General features: G+C 47.3%; 2 protein-coding genes and 1 long non-coding RNA gene across 6 annotated transcripts in view; 2 read left to right on the top strand and 1 right to left on the bottom strand.

Moving 5' to 3' along the window:
* Positions 1-17,613, top strand: part of LOC119401977 (uncharacterized) — a 74,179-nt gene that overhangs the window by 43,515 nt on the left and 13,051 nt on the right. The window lies entirely within an intron of this gene.
* Positions 10,811-13,355, top strand: LOC119401978 (uncharacterized). Of its 2 annotated transcripts, XM_049418468.1 has the most exons (4): positions 10,811-10,868; positions 11,383-11,486; positions 11,544-11,616; positions 12,402-13,355. In XM_049418468.1, exons 2-4 carry the CDS (start codon positions 11,412-11,414, stop codon positions 12,611-12,613), a joined length of 360 nt encoding a protein of 119 aa, XP_049274425.1. In that variant the 5' UTR covers positions 10,811-10,868; positions 11,383-11,411; the 3' UTR covers positions 12,614-13,355. The 2 variants fall into 2 exon arrangements, with proteins under 2 accessions (XP_049274425.1, XP_049274424.1); XM_049418467.1 differs by lacking the exon at positions 10,811-10,868 and having other exon boundaries at positions 11,306-11,486.
* LOC125759543 (uncharacterized) lies at positions 12,480-14,541 on the bottom strand. The gene is made up of 3 exons (XR_007417124.1): positions 14,410-14,541; positions 13,937-14,341; positions 12,480-12,588 (listed from the first exon to the last, which is right to left on the bottom strand). It is a non-coding gene; the product is annotated as an uncharacterized LOC125759543 (long non-coding RNA).

The raw sequence follows: 17,613 nt of genomic DNA, 5'->3' as shown, positions 1-17,613 counted from the left end.
CACGAGCTGGCTGACCACAACCATTCATTTTTTTCGGCAAGAACTCGTCAAACAGCTATGGTTGTTTTTATCAAAATGAATGGTTAGCTACCGGCATTTGTCTATAAAATAAAAAAAAGTACCTATTTGAATATTGCTGGCAGCAAACTCAAAATGTCTCGTTTCGCGCCGCCTTACCCTACAGCTACGCTTGCACCATGACAATCATGACCATTGCAGAGCCCTCAACGCCGTAGAATCCTACGACCCGGCGACGAATTCCTGGATGACCTACAGAAATCTTCCGCTGCCGATCATGGGCTGCGGCGTGTGCTTCCTGGGCGGTTTGGTGTATGTAGTAAGAGGTCTGACCACCAAGAAGCAGGTCATGTCCTGTGTGGCGCCCACCGAGATGCTATCCACCGCGTACGCCACGGACACCAACGAACGCACGTGAGTAGGCAGTGTGACACTCAGTACTCATGAAGAGATTCGTGGACACCTCAATGGTCCAGCTGTGATTGAATAACGGGAATATGTCTGCAACGGAAGAGGAATCGTGGTCATGAGCGCTGACGGATACAAAATTACGAATTATAGTGCGAACTGGCAAATATGATGTTCTAGTCTTCAATATAAAGTGAATGAAAAAGAAAAAAAGCTCAGCTGCTCGTGGTATTGAATTCAATTTGCCAACCTAACCTTAGCCAGCCGTCCCTAACCTAACTTAGCCCGAGTTTTTTATTACACACATTGGGCCTCGAATGACTGCATACATAAACAGTGATGGTAGAGCATTACGAGAACTGTAGGGGTAAGAAAATATCGGTAGTATTTGGAACTGGGGCAGGGTGGCTCAGTGGATGCATGACAACAGATGCCAGCAGACTATTTGAGACACAAGCACTTGTACACCACAGGAAGCGGTGCCACCACTACCAAAGAAAGCGGTATTCGCCCTGGAGATAAGATAAATGCGGGTGATGGAGCTGACGATCGTCATCATAAAGTCGGGTGATGATGTTGACAGGAAGGCAAGGGGGGGGGCGCCCCCCCCTCAAATAATTTAAGGGGACCTCTTAGTCTGCCCAAACTTTTTTCCATGGGACCCTGTGTTGTGTGCTCAAGGTTTGTGGTCGTGCGGGCTTCTGAAGATAATAATGGCCGACGACACCTGAGCTGCTTACTTCCAAACTTACGCCGGGAGTACCGAGGACCAAAGGCAGACCGTTGCGAGAAACACATCATCGCTTAATGTTCAATTCTGCATCCATTGCAAAGCTCAATTGATTTCTTTCAGTACTGACTAATTGGAAGTAAGGGGGGGGGGCGCTGCGGTGAAGTTGCGCCCCCTAATGGGTTGCGCCCTAATGGGCAACCCTGCGCACGCCTATGATCATCAATGTAATGAATATTAACAAACCTCTCCACCGCTGCGTGCAGGTGGGTGCGACGCCCTAGGCTTCCGGAGCCCCGGGCCTACTGCACCGCTTTGAGCATCAAACACGAGCTGTGGCTCGCTGGTGGCCTCAAGGGCTCCGGTCACGACTCCGATAGCTTCACCAACGTCGCTGACGTGCTCGCCTTCGACTCCCTTCGGGGTCGATGGGAATTCCGCTCAAGCTCCCCCAGGGGCGTAGCCAGAAATTTTTTTCGGGGGGGGGGGGGTTCAACCATACTTTATGTATGTTCGTGCGTGCGTTTGTATGTGTGCGTGCCTATATACGCAAGCAAAACTGAAAAATTTCGGGGGGGGGGGTTTGAACCCCCCGAACCCCCCCCCCCTTGGCTACGCCCCTGAGCTCCCCCGACCCCGCCACACCTAAGGCGCCGTTACCGTTGACGACTACATCTACGTCGTCGGAGGAGCGAGTTGCCTAGAAGGCAACTCTCTAGAAGACGTCGACGTCTACGACAAGCTGCTCAGTTTCGTCGACAGCGAGTGCCTGCCGAAAAGGCTCACAGGTATAGGCTTCGCAACCCCGTGTATATTATGCACAGTGCAGTATCTACTCGGCAGCTGAAAACGTCAACACATTTGAGAAACGCCTTACATTACGACATAAGATCGAGTCAAATATTATTCCAACGTCTCATCTGTTGAGGGCCATTGTCGAACCACTCTGTCAAAAATTACCTTCAGAATGGTTTTGTGCGCCAGCTGCTGAGATCGTGGCTGTAAACTTTAGTTCTGCTTTAATATCATACGCGCCGCCAAAGAATGGCTAGGGGCAGGGGATGTCCAATTCCTTCAAGAATTTAAATTATGATTTAATTTTGATTAATTACCACGAAACGCATAAATCTTCATATTATCACATTACTTTTCGTGCAGTAGAATATCGAGTGCCTTGAAATAACGTGCAAGTTTGACGCACTTAAAGACGCACTGCGTGGGCGGCCTGAAAGGGTTAATGAAAAAAAGAATGAGGAGCTGCTCAAGAAAATTCAGAAGAAACGCCAATGCGGCTTCGAAAGCATCGATACGCGCTCAGTTGTGGAGAAATCGGCGTGAAACAAAATCTCAGATGGATCACTGCGCATCTCTTATACGGCCGAATGAAGTTCTATATCTTTATGTACGCCACATATTCTAGCATGTACCGATGCAATGACAAGAACTGCGAACAGCGCTGCGCCCACGTTATCTGCTGTTCGCATTTGTTTTCAACGCGCTCTCACCTAAGTTAGAATCATCCTTGACTGCACAATGATCTTCTCTAGTGTGTTTTCATTAACAGATAGATTGCAAGCGCTTGAACGCAAATACCCACAGCGGAGTGCGTAAGTGCCGCGCAGTTCGCATTTAATTCATCGCGCTAGAGCGTGCGTGCTTAGGCACGTGAAAACTTCCGCTGTTCCTTTTCCTAGAGAACAAGGGTGTGCTTCATTCGGGTCTGCAAAAGCCCACAAAATCCGTAAGGCGTGCATTATTCCGCGTAACGCAAACACCGCGCCGCCGCAGCGTCGGCCGCGGTGGACCAAATATGGCGGCGGGCCGGAGGGTCGCGGTACTTTTCCAGTTCCAATGACTTTAGACGTTAATTCTCTGAGGCGGTGCCGTAAGAAAATAGGCAGATTTAGTTGAGCGCCCGCAACAGCTCTGCGGACGCAGCCTGCCATTGGAAATGGCTGGCAGCCTGTGTCCGTAGAGCAGCTGCGGACGCCCAACTAGAACTGTCCAATGTGCCTGCGGGAGGAACTACATTAAAAAGATATTGCTCGAGTCTTAGAGAAGCTGTAAACATGGTTTCGGTTATGATTTCCGGTTTGCTTGCTTTTCGGCATCGCTGTTTTTCTTATTTCCGGTACACTGGTCGCGTAATTCGAAAAGCATATAAATGCCATCGCAACAAAACATGTCTACAACTGCGTTACACGCACGAGCCGCTCAAGTTTTGATTATTCGTCAAAACTTCGACGCGTCCCATCTCGCTGCGAAAGAACGTAAAATGAATGCACCTTGAAAGAACAACCTTAACACACTTTGGGTCATCTAGGAAGCATGGTCATAACCACGTTTTGCACGCTGTCACAGATTATTTGCTCTAGTTTTGTGAGCAACGTTGAGCAACGTGCGGTGTTTATAAAGTCATCTTGTACTTCTGTACAGGTATGGCCGCTGTTACTGTGCCATCGGTGAAGATAAAAGAATCTCAGAGGAAAGTAAGGCGCTATCAAATTTTTCCTCTTGATTGAACTTTTTTCTTTGTGTGAACGCTGAACGGTTGACTTAGCTACGATTAAGAAGACGTCAAATCGATACAGCACCATTGCACGGAAGTCTGCGGCAATATCTTCTCGGGAGAAACATGTTTGTTCAGATCGACAGTTTCTCGACACCAAGTATTTCACGATATTCCCTTGTCGCGTTGCGCTCTTTGCTTCGTTGACTACCTCGTTATGTAATTCATTCGTTCACAGGGACGCAGCGAGTCTTCTTGTTTTGCGTGGATGTTTACCTTTCTCGTTTACAGCACCTCACGTGGCGTACACTCTACAGCGAAAGTTTGCGGGACGCTAAGTTTTCGAGAAAGCTGCTCTCCCGCTTTGTCTGGAAACAAAATTCAATGTTCCTTGCTATAGTATCTTTTCTTACCTATACATGTAACAGCTAGATTACAGGCGCCATGCACTAAACAGATCGTAAATTCGTTTTAATTGCGGAGCACTTTAGGGGCCCAGGCAATGGTATGCTGTCATCGCTTGACGTAACGCAGGCAAAATCACGCATAGCTTAGTCGTCTGTAGCATATTGAGCGCGCGCTCGCGCCAAGAAAAAGTCTTCTTCCTCTTCTTCGAGCGCTCTGATGATGATATTAAGTGCGGATCACTTTAGAGGCCCGGGCTGTCGTATGCTGTCGTCGCTTGGCGTAACGAATGCATAAACACGTATAAAAATAGAAGGGGGAAGGAAGCGAGAAATAGAAAGAGAGAGAAAGAAGGTGAAAATGGGAAGAAAAATGGAAAAAAATAGAAATGAAGACAGAAGAGAAAGACCCAAGAAACTCAAAAAGAGAAAAAAAAAAGAAAGAGAAAACTGAAGAGAAACAAAGGAGGCTGCCCAGCTCCGCACTTCCTTCAGGCTTGGCCCCACTAGTGCGAGGCTTCCTTAGTTTTTGTAGTGGAGCCCACGTCCTGCTAACTTTTGCTGCCGGGGGTACATGTTACCGCAACAAATCCAAAGTGTTGCGTTAGCGTGTCACCCCGCATCATTATGAAGCATATATGACAAGCTTCGCTTGATGTGTCTAGCGAGTCTTTCCCCTCAAAGTACCCGCACAAGTTCAATACGCAGACCTGGCGAAAGTCATGAAAACAATTACTAACATGCTCTCTTCAAAGGCATTGACCTTAAGCTTTGTTAAATACCTCAGGTGGAATCTAAAGCAATATATTCCGAGAAATGAACGATATTACAGCACTGAAAGCAGCTTCAATTTTGTGGCCAAGATAACAACATCCGCAATTCAGTAATTGTGCTGCCAGAAAAAAATACAACTACAGGGTTTATCCTTGGGTTTTCTTCCCTTGGGTCGTGTCCTACTGGTGTCTGACAAGAAAGAGTATTTTTTTTCCCTCTCCACACAAGGGCGCAGGAATATACGATCATTTTTTTATCATTGGATTTATTCCGTTCTCTGTGTATCAGATCCTTCAAGGGGCCCCGCAACACTTTTTCAAGTAATGATCGAGAGCGTCATTTAATGAGTTGTTTGTCTCGGGAATCGACTGCCGGAAAAAATTTTTAGAGTCCGTCATGTGCGAGCAGACTTACAAGGATTTTTCTAACTCTTTAGCACTTTCTTTCTTCTTTCTGTGGGAACGCAGAAAGCGACGCACGGGGAGGGGGTCAAAATGGGGCAAGAAGATGCGTTTGTGCTTCGTAGAAAGTAGAAACGAGCGCTTCGTGGACTGGCGCGTCTACACGAGACGCCGGCTTCTATGACAATGCTAAAGCGTTAACAAAGAAAAGGAGCACACGGCGCGGCCAGTCGAGACGCGTTCTTTCCGCAACTTGCATGGGCATGCGTTGTTGCATTTGTGTTATTGTTTTGAGGAGCGTGCAGGTATTTTTTTTGTGCTAATAACCAACAACCAGGCAGCAAAATATCACAGCCTGGCTCTCGTGCTCGTTCATTATGACGACAAGGCCGCCTCTCGTAAGGCTGGCTTAAAACCGAATAAGGGGAGTTCGTGATACGCACTGTTATCGTTTCATATCTTTACACTTTTCCCTTCCTTATGAAAGGACGCCGTATAGCGCTAAGTTAAGGTCGGTTTGTGATTACGGGTCTATGAACTTTGCAGCGTGTATTTGAAAGCATTTTAGGTACTTTCACATATTCGTGAACATCGGGTATATGTATGACAATGAAAAGAAATTTTTTCGAAGTAGTTATACTGACACTATTGTACGGGCTAACGTGGTTCACATAAAAAAATATACTGAGGCCCCTCTCAGGACGCACAATGCATTTGTAAAAAAAAGTCATCACGATACCAATTGAAATATTCTAGTGTGGAAATGGAGCTTTTTAGCTGAAGGGAAAGCGCAGCATACGGGGAGGGAGATATTGAGCATAAAAAAAAGGAAACAGCAACAACAAATGTGAACCCTCCTGGACTTACACATATTTCATTCGTGATATAGCTTCCTTGGTGATGCGTGCCATTATTAAACAGAAACGCTGTCATAATCATCATCTTGTGCAGATGTCAACTAGTCCTCCTAAGAAGACCAAGGTTGCCTTCGACGTCTGGTCGATCTTCCCCGAGAGCGGGGAGCCCTCGAACGCGTGCCTGGAGAGAGTACAGAAAGACATCTGGATCCTCGTCCGAGCCCCAACACTCCCAGGCTTGTTCATCCAGCCGGAAGTGAGCGACATGATGAAGCTGCACGCGGTTAAACTTGGCCCTCCCAATACGCCTTACTAAGGCGGCTTTTTTCACTTCGTATTGAAGTTTCCCGCAGCCTACCCAACGACACCCCCGCTTGTGCGCAACTTAACATCTGCCGGCGGTCGCATCAGCTTTCATTCGCAGCTTCCTGACACGGGGCATGTGCTGCTTCGAATTCTCGGCACAGGCCTGGGCTCTCCAACTTGGGACGGTTCAAAGCACAGCGTAAGGGACATCATCGAGTGCATCAGGTCCCTGATGACCACCAAGGCGCGGATGTTTCAGGCGACGAACAACCTTCTAACGCCTGGAACTTCCACGTTATAATGCACGAAGCTACACGAGTCGCCGTTTGCGACACCGTAGAAGCTTCCATCAAGGCCGGCACCTCGTGCCCGAGAGTATAAAAGAGAAGATTCTGCAGTCATTTCTGTCCAGAGCCCCATGGCATGCAGAAACCCTGATGTCGAAATGCCATCTGGACGGTCACCCATTTACCGTACCCCTTGGAGACATCGAAGGTGTTTTTCAGCACACACTCCTTGCACGAAGGGTTCTATCTCTTGTGCGAGATCTCGTGCAGTAGCCATTCATGCCGACCACCCTTGCGTCAACGCGTATGGCCATCACAGAGACGCATCCCTTTCTTGCAAAAGAAACAGCTGAGCTGATGTTGATGCCATCGACTGCAGCTTGCGGTGGACTCAGAACGCAGCAATAAATTCATTCTCAGCGGTTCGTATGCAGCACTTTAGAGCATTGTTTGCCGCTCGAGACACACGGGCGTCAGTTGTACTTCTTACAACCCGTGAACCGGGAAGCTTGCAGCGACGTGCAGATGTCAAGCTGTATACGGATGGTCAGTGCTAATGTGCTTCATATCGTTTCTCTGTGACGAATATTTTTTGCCTGTCTGGGTGACTTCTTTACAGATTGACTTTGAAGTGCAGTTTTTTTCTCTTTTGCTTTGAATTCTCTGGCACTTCGGTGATGCCCAAGGCGGCTCACTAATCGGATGCAGCCCACGAGCAGGTGCACACCTCAACGCTCCTTGATTTTTTTGCGGGGTTAGATTTGCATGCTTGCACATAAGGTACATCATACTTTTTGTCGGCAGCATATGCGAAAATCGGTCCTTTAAATGAGTCTGAAAAATGCGGCAAAGCACTAATGACATCAACCAGAACGGCTGTCTCCCAGGATCCAAACGGGTAAGGCCTTGTAGGAAAGAGCTGCTTCCTTCGAAAATTGACCACCTTTAACTCGGCTGGAAGTAGGTGGCGAGCGGTCACGTAACCGTCGTAGTGCGAAGGCAGACTGCTCAACGTTTTCCTCCTTGCCACTGCAGTTTTCATCACCCAGGTGGCTTGAACCACGAATATAAATCTCGGATAATTCCTTATTGTCGCTACTCAACTGTGTAAGAAATATGTAGAAGTGCATCCTAAAACTTTGGCTCACACCCACCCCGGGGGATTGGCCAAGAATCGGGTAGCTTGGAAAATGTACTTCAAAGCTAGAAAAAATAATTTCTCGTTTTTTATAACAAAAAGATTTTTTCAGAATTGCTATTTGAAAATATAAAGGGGAGTCGAATCTATTCATACCGAATAAATGAATATTACATAAGAAAATTTCATTAAGCCTACTTTGGTAAATTGTGAAGCTTTGGAGCCGTGGTTATTGTGTAAATCTCATTGTCTGTGTTATAAAATCTTGAACAGCCTCGCATACTTACCCGTTGCTGTGCCCAAGGGTAAATGCACCTAGTGATAGCAAATTTGAAGGTGTTAATTCTAATTCATTGAAGGATTCTCAACATCTCCACGTCATCTTCATTCTCTGTCTTGGGAAACCTCTGCATGTTAAAAAAAAAAACTTCTGGAGCAGTCCAAAAAGATGGTTGCACCAGTTAGCTATTTTACTATTTCAGCCCTCACTGTGAATATTTTTCAACATCACTGGCGCTGCTATGTAACTCTGCGATACGCGGCGCAAAATTTAGTGCTGTAAAATATAATAAATGTTGTTGAACACATTCACGAAATATTTTCGGCGTAACCGGTGGCGACAATTCACACATCAGATCGCGTCGCTGACACATGACAAAATACCAGGAAACACCCGCCAATGAATCATCAATTGAACGGCAAGAAGGGTATTCGTAATAAAAAAAAAGACTTCGCTGGCACAACAGCGCACGAGCGCGCCAAAGTGCCCAGCGCCTCCCTGCATTTCACGAGGACAAATGCCCAACCCGCTCAAACGTGCGTGTGGCTCTTTCACGCGCGAATATGTAGCGCGTGCAATATGAACTGGTAAATTTTTTATCTATACATGTTTTTCGAAGTCTTAATATTGCTGTACTATGCATGTTCTTCAGAAAAAATAATAACAAAAAGGAGCGTTCACCTACATTTCGGAGGGAGCAGGTGTGGACACGCGTGATCAGGCGCTATTATTGTGGGAAATTATTCGCCCTGTGGTGACTCAGTTATTAAAATACTGAGGTATATTCTTGGAAGCACTGACATCCTCGTCAGAGAACAATGAAACCCTAACTGAAGCAGGTGCCGTTCAGTTAGTGTCTTTATTCACCCGCACACTTGTGCGGGCCCGGTCGCGAACATCCAATTTGGACAACTAAGTTGGAATTGGACAAGCAGCACCTCTGGGGCGACTGCTGGCGATCGCCAGCGAAAGTACTGACAGGTCACAATCGACACCAGTGACAGCGAAGCGTGTTGTGGCAGCTCCCAATCTCTAATGAGGCATGTTGTTCGCATTTACTGTTATCTACACAACGTCGAATACAACGTTTGTATTGATATATGATCAAAGCAGAGTGAGGGCTCCCGAACCACCCGTCACGCTTGGGGAAAAAAGACAGCGGAATGCAGACGCTGCTGTGAACCGCTAAGCGAAATCTTGCTGTCGTGCGCGACAACAGTTCACAAGCGTTTTCTCATCTCAAGTTCTCTCATCTCTATGTTTTTGCTCTGTCTTTTCTGTCTCTGTTTATTTCTATTTCTTTCTTTCTTTCTCTTTCTTTCTTATCTTTGTGCCACTCTCTCTCTCTCTCTATTTATCGCTTGCTTCCATTTTCCTTCTATCTTTTTCGTCTCTCTCTCTCTTTCTGCAGTTCTTTCTCTCTATTTCTCTCTTTCTCATTCTTTATACGTGATGCTTTACTCTCTCCCATCCTCCTTTCCCTCATCCGCACCCTCACATTTATCCTCCTCACCCTCACGTCCCTTTTCTACCCCCTGTCTATACGATACTATACGATTCGCGGACAATGGATTTTGTGCCACAGAAATTGGGCAAACACCACTACTCACCACTGGCCCATTGAAAACGAAGTCGTCGGCGGGGATTTATTGAGGATACAAACAAAGCAAAAACGTATGTGCCATAGAAATTCGGCAAATCCCACCACTCTCACCTGGTTTACTAAAAATTGAAACGGGAAGACGCGGGCGGCATACACCATACAAACTGAGTTCTAGTCGCTCGTCGCGTTCCCTATGAAAGTGTACGACCAAGGGGGCGATCGGAGATCTTTGTTCGTTCGCGTTCGTTCTGCGGTGCCTACGTCACAAAAGTGAGAGGAGGCGCAGCTCTCCCGCCTAGAACCGCCGAGAGGAAGAGAACAGCCAATCGTGAAGCGGAGAGCTTTCCGGAAGTAGACGCGCATCCTGTGACGTCGGCACGGGGACCGTGAAGCGTTTCTCGCCTTTTAATAAATATAATTACTTTACAGAAAATTATTGTTTTTGCTTCTCAAGCTCAAACACTCTTTCAAACAGCAACAGCTTTGAGTGATAATATTTAATAATGTTAGTTTTTTTTGACGTCGTCGCTAGATGGTGTCGCGAACGCGAAAAAAAAAAAAGAAAAGTAGCGGCTGACGCAGTTTCAAAATGTCGTCCCATCTGGATTGTACCAGTGAATCTAATTTTTTAAAACATTCATTCCTAAACTTATTCGTATTGTAAAACAATTTAATTTCTAAAATAAGGTACCGCCTGTTTCATGGCCGATCCCCCGTGGTGGGTTGCGCCAAGTAACTGAGGACCAACCAACCAACCAACCAACCATCGCGACGTCTGCGTTGGTTCTCGGGTGTCTGATCGTCAAAAAGAGCTTCTGCTGGCTTTTGTGAGAGAGCATCCACAGATCGCGACGCTGTCGTGCCCGCTGGAGCCGTCGTTCACGAGGGAGGACCGGGACGACATGTGGCAGGAGCTGGTAGCGCTTTTGAACGAAGTCCCTGCGCGTAACACCACAGCCTTGCCAAACTCCGAGAGCAGCAGAGGTGAGTGCGAGCACAATTGTATTGTGGTCGGTCATCTTACACGTCCCGCTTGTGCTTTACAGCGGCACCGGAGGCGGCCAGATTACGGGTTACCGCGGCCGCGTCGTGCTCGACAGGGACCGCGCGGGTCGACAGTAAGCGAGGCCCAGAGTTCGGGTGATCTGAATCGGTAAGCACTGGCTTAGAATATCATTGTTACTTGTATGCTGCGAATTAGTGTGCTCATTTGCTTCGAGCCATTACGCGCTGTCAGTTTTACTTTTTCAAACAATATCGAGTGAATCACCCGGCCGCCGCGTTGGCTGAGGTGCTAACACGTTGTGCCGCTCAGAACAGAAAGCAAAACAGCCACATTTGCGGTGATGACGAAAGAACAGCCGCGAACTATATTTCGAAGCTCATTAGAGCACCCTACGTGTTCCAACCCATTTCTCAGACCCTCGAGTCGAGTGAGGCGCGTAGCCAGTAGATTTGCTTCCCTCCACCCTCTCTCCGAAGTCTGTGTTATAGCATGCCGCTGTGTAAACATCTCTAAAAAAAACATTGCAATTCCACTTCCAGCATTAGTGCACATTCGCCACAATAATTCCTACGAATTATTGTTTTTAGCTCTGTGTAGCTGCACTGTTATCATTAGTAGGGACCAGACTGGGATATAGTCTTTTTTTAACGTATGCTTACAGATGGTTCCCCCAGATCAGAGCCTGCAAGCATGTGCACTATCTGGGGACTTCCGTCGCCTGCACCGCCAAGGTTCTTGGTCGGGAACAACTTCCGCGGCTTGCAGGTGAACTTTCACATCTTGCACTCGAGTGTCAATCAAGAAACTTCTTACTACTAACAGGTGAGCCCTGCTCCAGCTGCTGCTGGTGTGGCTGAAGAGGATGTGGCCCAGGACCTTCCCCGTGCCACAACTCGTAAGTTTCGCAGATGTTTTTGATTAGCTGTAGATGGTATGACATGCTCAAAGGAGATGCTCATGCGTGCGGCTATGTCTTTGTGAAGAGATGACATCTGTGTGCATAAAGACAAAAAGTTGCACAAAAAAAATTTGGCAAACGGTTGCAGGAGCTAGTTGTTTGCATAACTGTCAGATGGAATAAACAGGTGTCCTGCCTTGCAGTTATGGTGAAATGTAGCGAAAAAGTTGCAGTAGAAGAATGTTCAACATCTTCAAATGTTTCCCTATTTTGTCACTTGCTTCAAAAGTGAAACTGAAAATGTGCTATTGCTAAATATACTGTTCAAAAAGCAAGCTCGTTATATAACTTAACATAGCCATCATACACAAATGCACATGTTTGCACCTGTGTTACACCTGCTTGCTGTATGTTATGCATACTGCAGCAGCTAGGGTTTCAGAAGGAGATTGTGTCAGTCATCGTGTAAAGCCAGACAAACGATTCTGTAGCCCTGAAAAGGGCTGCTTGGTTGCTTCTCGTGCAGAGGTGGTTAGAGGTGTGAGATGCGTTTGATGAGATGAGCGAAAATGAATTGCGGTACCGCTTTGGTCTGTCCAAACGAAGTGCATTGGTTGTGCGGTGAACTAAGCACCATTCATGAATGCCTTTAGGTCAGTGGATTTTCCACAGAGACGAAATTGTTGCACACACTGAAAGTATTCACGAACAGAAGCTTCCAGCGAAGAGTCGGTAGCAGGAAATTTATAGATGATAATGGCAACACATTTCTTGGTTTCCAGCTCATGCCGCAGCTGCGAGATGGGGGCAACCGGCAGGCCGAGGCACTGGAGTTACTAGCCGCAAACACCAGGCGGCAGGGCCAGGCATCATTGGAAAGCTGCGCCAGGTTCAACTTCTCGGTGACGCGGTCCACAAATTGCAAGGCGTTGGTACCCTCGCCCGGGCCCTCACTGCAGCGGAAGCCACCTGCACAGTGATTTGTAAAGACTAGTTGTACATATATGTAGATTTATTTTTGTTCACACCACGAGTTGTGATACGCTGGTTTGCTTCAATGGTGCCCTGCAATTTTTTTTCAGTTAATTTTCTTTTTCTGCATATCAGAAGCACTGATGTGCTGTTTCATTGTACATAACACAGTGTAGCTCAGTGGTAAATCGTGTCCTGCAATGTCATTTTTTAAAATCTCATATGAATTAATGCATTCAGCAAGTTTGTAGTATATGCACATAGTGCACTGTAGTGTATCTTTATGTCTATAGTGTATACGTGTAGAATACTGGATTTTTACATATCCTAGAAAAAAAGAAGAGCGTTTGTGCATGGTCTAGGTTGCACAATAATTTGGAAATATTGCAAGACCAAAATATAGTTGACGAACACGTGTTCTGTTGCTTAGAAGTGTTTAGACAACATGATTGGGTACAAACAGAAATTAATAATAGAGGAAGAAATATCAGCAACCAACAACTTGCATTTTCTTAGCGAGTTCGATTAGTACCGGTTCGACTGTGCCTTGTTTTCATGTACTACAATGACTTTTGTGCTGCGAGACGCGTATGATGATGCAGAGGAGCAGCAGGCACTTTGTAACAATTCCATTTGTATATTATAAAAGGACGCTACTTTTATGTTCTTTTCCTTGGCATTAAATTTAAGGGATATTTATTTACTCTGCTTTTTATGTGCATTGCTCGCGATACTTGTAATAAAATTTCACTTCTTACACCACCCTTGTTGTTCACCTCATTTAAAAGCACGATCCTTGTTGCACTAAAGCTAGCGCATGTTGCTGTGCTGATTCAACAGCCTTTTCAGGTTACCACTTTGGCTCCGAATGGCACCATGTGCCATTCACAGGTGAGCTCTCACTTGTGCTTAGTGTGAAGCACCATATTTTACAACCTGGTCGAAGTATTTCATCAGCATGGCATTGTGTGACAAGGGGCATAGGTCGGCAAACTCACTCATGAGTTGATTCACTCAGATTCAGATCGAGCTGCGAGTCCAGGTGAGTAATACTTTGGTGAGTTTGAGTCCGGGTGAAAACATTTTAGTGAGCCTGAGTCCGAGTGAATCCGCCTGAGGAAAATTTTGGTGAGTCTGAGTTCGAGTGAGCCCCAAGAGCAAAATATATTTCACGAGTGAGTCAGGGTGAACTTCACATTTTTTTGCCAACCTATTCAAGGGGGTTATTCATTGATAGGAGAACGCCGTTTCGTTGATATGTGTAGCAAACATTTGAAGTGTAGTAAAAAAAACTGCCTTTTGTTCATGCCAGTGACAAACACAATGAACAAAAACAAACACGCACCACACAATGCTGCTGAGGTCGCTGCAGCCGGCGGCGTACTCTGCGCAGGTGCTCAAGCATGCAGGCCCTGTGGTTCTCGAAACAGGTTCACTACACGGTTGCGCTGCTGCTGGCTCCCGTTGTGGTGGTGGTAGCTCAGCTGCTGCTGGCAGCAGCTCAGCATCGTCGGTGTCGTCATCGTCCCCTTCGAGAACAGGCTCATGTGCCGCCAACGCAATGTCGTGCAGAGCTGCACAAGCAGCGATGATGCTTGTGCAGCTCTGCACAAGCTTACAGCGATGCACCACTCCACAACATTGCGCAAGGCGGTGTGGGCCTTGTTGTAGTGGTTATCAGGGGTGCCACGAGCTGGTCGTCCGGGCACTGGTGTCAGGAGCCACGGTTCTAATGTATAGCTGGAGTCTCCTGCACGAGGGCGGCATGACAGCTGTAGTGATAACGTCTTGAATGTGGCAAGCATTGACAGCACTTACCAAGCAAGCCGAAGTTTTGCTTTCAGGTGCTGACGGAGAGGGCTCCCCCGCCATACCCACGAGTCATGACATGACCCCAGGAAACATGGACTGACATCCAGAGGTCGGCATCACATGTCTGCAGAATTCAATTCAGTCAAAATTGTACCCATAAAAGACCTTGGGTACAATGTTGGGTATTATGTTAATGTAACTACATCTGTCTGCACTGTTACTGACTGTTGAACCATAGCTATGAACAAATCATCGACAAGGTAGGACTTGTACCATAAGTTCTAACACGCGGACAATGCAGTGTCAAAGGGTAGTCTGCATGTTTACTGCTTGGAACAACCCATCTTCCAGCCACCAAAGCCTTTTAACCAAATTACTGCTGTATGTTTAAGGCAATGTATCACAAAATATCTACAACACGAAAAACTTGCGACTGAAAAAAGGGTTATGAAACAATGCGTATTTAATGTATGTACATGCTAGGGCGCGTTCCGAGGGACCGAAATAAAGTTTATTCATCCATCCATGTATCGATCCATGTAACGACCATCACGACAATGAACAATAAGGACATACTACGGCACATTCTGGCAGCGTTAATCTCAACAAATACAAATCGAGACTCAAGCTTCGGGTACACATGGCGAACGAGCAACGGTAATATTACGCACTGTGCAGGCCGCTGAACCAAAATGTACTCCGCGTCGCATGATTTCATTGCTTATCCTAAGCGAAGTGCCCTGAAACGAACCAGTTCCCGTTCTGGATAGATCGAAAATACCGCTCCCACTATACTCAGTTGCAACAGCCTTAGTAAAGCGGAAAGTTTAAGCGATATATAAATGAAACAATTCGCTACGCATACAATGCATGAATAATACTCACGACCACGGTGTTCAATGCGTAGACTCCCTTCCGCGACATGTAATGCGTCTTGTCCGCGGAGCTCAGGCCATGGGACTTCTGGATGGCGATGAGCGTACCATCCACGCACCCGACCACAACGGGAATCCGCCCGAGCCGCGCGAACGCCGCCTTTGTTCGCTCTTCGATTCTGTAGTCTCCGGAAAGGCCACCCACCGTTTTTGCCCGCGAACGACAGTAATGGCGTGTTCCTGACGGACGACTGCGACAGGCCGATGAATTCCTCGCTGCCGACAGCTCGCTGGAAGCATCCGATCGCAAAAAAATCTCAGCGCGCACAACACCTTACGCTCTGTTTAAATCCCACTGGTTCGTTGGCACCCGATGACGGGGTCGAGTTCGTCGTACAACCAACGTACAGCACGTTTCGAGAAACGAAAGCGACGCTGGAATTCACACTCGCTCATCTCTTCAAACGCATTTCGCACCTCCTACCATTCTGCATCTGCTTCGAGAAACGCCAACGTAGCAGGGAAGCACCGTTGCAAGCGCCATTTTCTCAAAATCAGCTGTTGCGGCAGCCGCAACCGCCAAATACATGCCGTGCGACGCCATTGTTCGCGCGAGAACGCGAGCGAACGGGCTCGCTCTCCGTTCACTTTTAGCAGACGACATGCTCGTTATGACGCGGCATGACGTCACCAAAAAAGAAAACATCATGGAAAAAAAAAGAAATGGCCACGCCCCTTAGAGTGGCGTGAGTTGTCCGGCTTCAGCCAATCGCGTGCGACCATCAGAACGAACGCGAACGAACGGCGCAGAACAGAGATCTCCGATCGCCCCCCAAGTCTCCGGTCGAAAATTAGTAACGCAAAATTGTGCCAACGTTACTAGAACAAACTCAGTTTAAAAGCTCCGCCGGAGAGGCGGTCCGCGTGGTGGTCGCGAGAACTAGTGGCGCTGCAGTCACGTCTAGCTCCCGCGGCTGGCGCTTGTTGTGATCGGCGCCGCCGATGTACGAGCGCACGTGGGTTACAGCGTCGTCTGCGCTTTGTTAGCTCGCCGTCGGTGATGATGTACTGGGCAGAATTCACGGAAGATTCACGGTTTACCGATGAACCTCCGCAGCTTCGCCCACTCATCATCATTCACTCCGTGGATATGCTGTGATTTTTTTTTTTTTGCGACTGTTCTTGACCAGGCTTAGCGTCTTGTACGAAGACACGTGCATGATGTAACGAGGGCGAACAGATTCACAGTGCGGTATGCCGACTTGCTTTGCGCCGGGCTGCAAGAGCGGCTACCGCAACGACGACTCCGCTTCACGACACTTCTTCGGACCTGCAAAAGTCCCTACGCCATTCAAGCTTTGCATCGCAAAGATAGAAGGCTTACTGCGAAATGCAAGGTCTGTGACGTTTATTTTGAGAGTGACGACATTGTAAAGCACTATCGTCGTGTGGTTGCGGGACAAGAAGTTTTGATCCCACGTGGAAAGTGGGAACTCGCGCCACGTGCCGTGCCGCGCTTGTTCCCAGCACTTCCACCCCACATTTCAAAGGCAAAATGTTAGGGGTTTAGGCGCAAATCCCCCCCAAAACGCACGGCGTCCCGCGAAAGCCCAGTGCCCAATTTGGAGGAGCCGCGAGAAATGGAACAGCAAAACGAAAGGCTACCGAGACTGAGAGTTGCATCACACTATAACATTCGATCAGTTGTCAGCTGTCGCTATGCCTTCAAAGCAGTGAATTTTCTAGAGGTTTTATGACGAGGTATTGAACAAGATGTGCGGAATATTTTACACTCGCCGGCTCGGGAACGGGCTGCTCAGCGCAAAACCTTGACACGGTACACATAGCAAAGACGAGGACCAGCGCTGGTCCTCGTCTTTTCTATGTGTACCGTGTCAAATTTTTGCGCTGAGCAGTTTAATGAAGGAATACCAACTAGCCCAATACCACACTTTGCTTCGAGAACGGAGACTTACTTGTGCAAAAGATAATTGTAGTTGACGAGCAGTTTAACTGCGTAGTGAACGGCTACAGCACGAAACGCAAACGGCTGTCGTACAGTGTAAAGTGCTGCGGGCATGGAACATCTGCTCGTTGAAGTTGAAAAACTGAAGTTGAATACTGACGACTCTTCTAGCGACAGAGTACGCGCGAATAACTGCTCGGGGCTCACATCACGGCCGATCTGTTCGAATTGTTTAAGGCACCGTAGAAGGATGCCACGTAGAAAGATGAGACACTGAAAATACAACTATCCGCTGAAAAGATTGCTCAGAGACGACATCTGCTCGATGTAATCGCGCACTGAGATTTCATTTACCGAGTTCTCGTAAAA

The sequence above is a fragment of the Rhipicephalus sanguineus genome, chromosome 8 (assembly GCF_013339695.2).
Source record: "Rhipicephalus sanguineus isolate Rsan-2018 chromosome 8, BIME_Rsan_1.4, whole genome shotgun sequence".
Classification (NCBI taxonomy): domain Eukaryota; kingdom Metazoa; phylum Arthropoda; class Arachnida; order Ixodida; family Ixodidae; genus Rhipicephalus; species Rhipicephalus sanguineus.
The sequence above is the reverse complement of the archived record's forward strand: the minus strand, read 5'-3'. Positions and strand labels throughout refer to the sequence as shown.

What these genes read in the sequence shown, in the direction of transcription:
- LOC119401978 (XM_049418467.1), top strand. Translation starts at nt 11,373, where the DNA reads ATGCTTACAGATGGTTCCCCCAGATCAGAGCCTGCAAGCATGTGCACT. An exon ending in ACAACTTCCGCGGCTTGCAG is followed by an intron (nt 11,487 to 11,543) that starts GTGAACTTTCAC and finishes TACTACTAACAG; the next exon opens with GTGAGCCCTGCTCCAGCTGC. An exon ending in CCTTCCCCGTGCCACAACTC is followed by an intron (nt 11,617 to 12,401) that starts GTAAGTTTCGCA and finishes CTTGGTTTCCAG; the next exon opens with CTCATGCCGCAGCTGCGAGA.